This window comes from Antrostomus carolinensis, unplaced genomic scaffold (genome assembly GCF_000700745.2).
Source record: "Antrostomus carolinensis isolate BGI_N321 unplaced genomic scaffold, ASM70074v2 scaffold23223, whole genome shotgun sequence".
Lineage (NCBI taxonomy): Eukaryota > Metazoa > Chordata > Aves > Caprimulgiformes > Caprimulgidae > Antrostomus > Antrostomus carolinensis.
In genome coordinates, this window is record NW_010307561.1 from 21,845 (window position 1) to 23,350 (window position 1,506).

Here is a 1,506-nt window from a genome sequence, read left to right on the forward strand (position 1 = left end):
CCTGCTGACAGTGACCGCCCGCCCCAGCGTTCTGTCGCATCAGCAGATCGCTCTCAAAACACAGTTTAAGTGAGGAAAAATAAATGCAAGACTTTTCCTCAGGGCAGCAATCCAGCTGCTACCTGAAAACTCACAGTATGTCTTAAGAGCTCTCTCCGTTTAGATCTGCAGCATTTTCTCCTCCTGCCCTCCTTCACCACACACGCATGAACTTCCCACGCTTCCTTACTATTCTTGCTGTTCCTCCATCCTCCATGTCTGGTTTCTGACAGTCTTTTAGTTCTAACTCTTCCTGTCCCAACTCCTGCGGGTTTTTCACCATGGTTATCGAAATTTAAGTGCTGTGATGCACAAACAGTCTATCACTGCGTGCCCAGGGATGAGGTCTGGGTCGGGCTCCAGCAGCTGTTGGTGTGCCCACCCACAGCCCACGGCACATGCTTCTCTGGAGGGGAGGTCACTGACCATGAGAGGAGAGCAGACACAGTCAGCCACCAGGAAGCAGTGGCACTGAGGCAGCCCACGGCACATGCTTCTCTGGAGGTCACAGGAACCGCCTGGCCACTGACCATGAGACGAGAGCAGATACAGTCAGCCACCAGGAAGCAGTGGCACTGAGGAAGTTAATTAGCATCGCAGCCCTCCCTGACTACACATGCAATTAAATCACGCCCTACACCATCCTGCCTTGGCATCTGTTTGCAGGCAACTGTTATCTACTTAGGACTAGCTTAAAAAACCTCAAGTACAGTTGGTTCTAAGCAAAGCACTTGGAATTTCCACTTCAATTTCACTGCTAATCCCTTTGAGCCTCTCTGCTGGCCAGTTCACACACCAACCACGGAGGAGCCGCTTTTGCACCTCACTGGTAGCAAGTCCCACCCCCAGGTCCTCTCAGGCACCAGCACAAAGGTTTGGTGAGTGAACACTCAGGTCAAAAACCAACAAATCAAACAAACCAAATCCAAACAGACAAGAAGACAGAATATTTATTATCCTTTGTTTCTAACCAGAAAAAAAGAACAAACAAAAAAGAAAGTGAAGGAAACCAGCCAACTCTATCCCAAACTTTCACAAGAATCAAGATGTTGATTGATCTTGATCTGCTCTTTTAAATGCTTTTGATAACTCTGGGAATAAAGCAGCTACTTCACGTTCCTGTGTACGTGGAAACGGTTACTATTTTGTTTCACCCTTCAACGCCCTGCAGCAGAGCCAGAACAAACCGACTCACCTACCTCCTCCTGTTTGGCTCCTTATTGTCATCTTTCAGGCAGGAGGACTGCCTTTTCCTGGGACGTCTCCGCTGCGACGGTGTCTTGGGCATTAATTCAGGTTCAGCCCCAAAGCTGCTGCTGAGCAGACAGATACAGAAGACAGATTGCTGCCCCCACTGCCTGCAACAACGCCATCCACCCCCCGCCCCCAGAGCAAGGGTCACGCACTGAGGAAGAGGAGCGTTGGGTGAGAAACAAGGGAGTAAAACGCACCAGCCGCCCGGCACGG

General features: G+C 50.3%; 1 protein-coding gene across 1 annotated transcript in view; it reads right to left on the reverse strand.

The window, feature by feature from the left end:
- The window catches only part of LOC104523030 (inner centromere protein-like), a gene marked incomplete at its 5' end in the record, with an annotated part of 16,677 nt that extends 15,233 nt beyond the window's left edge, over positions 1-1,444 (reverse strand). Inside the window, 1 exon segment of the mRNA XM_029084377.1 lies at positions 1,239-1,444. Within this exon segment, the coding sequence (XP_028940210.1) occupies positions 1,239-1,444 (206 nt within the window).
- Positions 1,445-1,506: the final 62 nt, after the last annotated feature.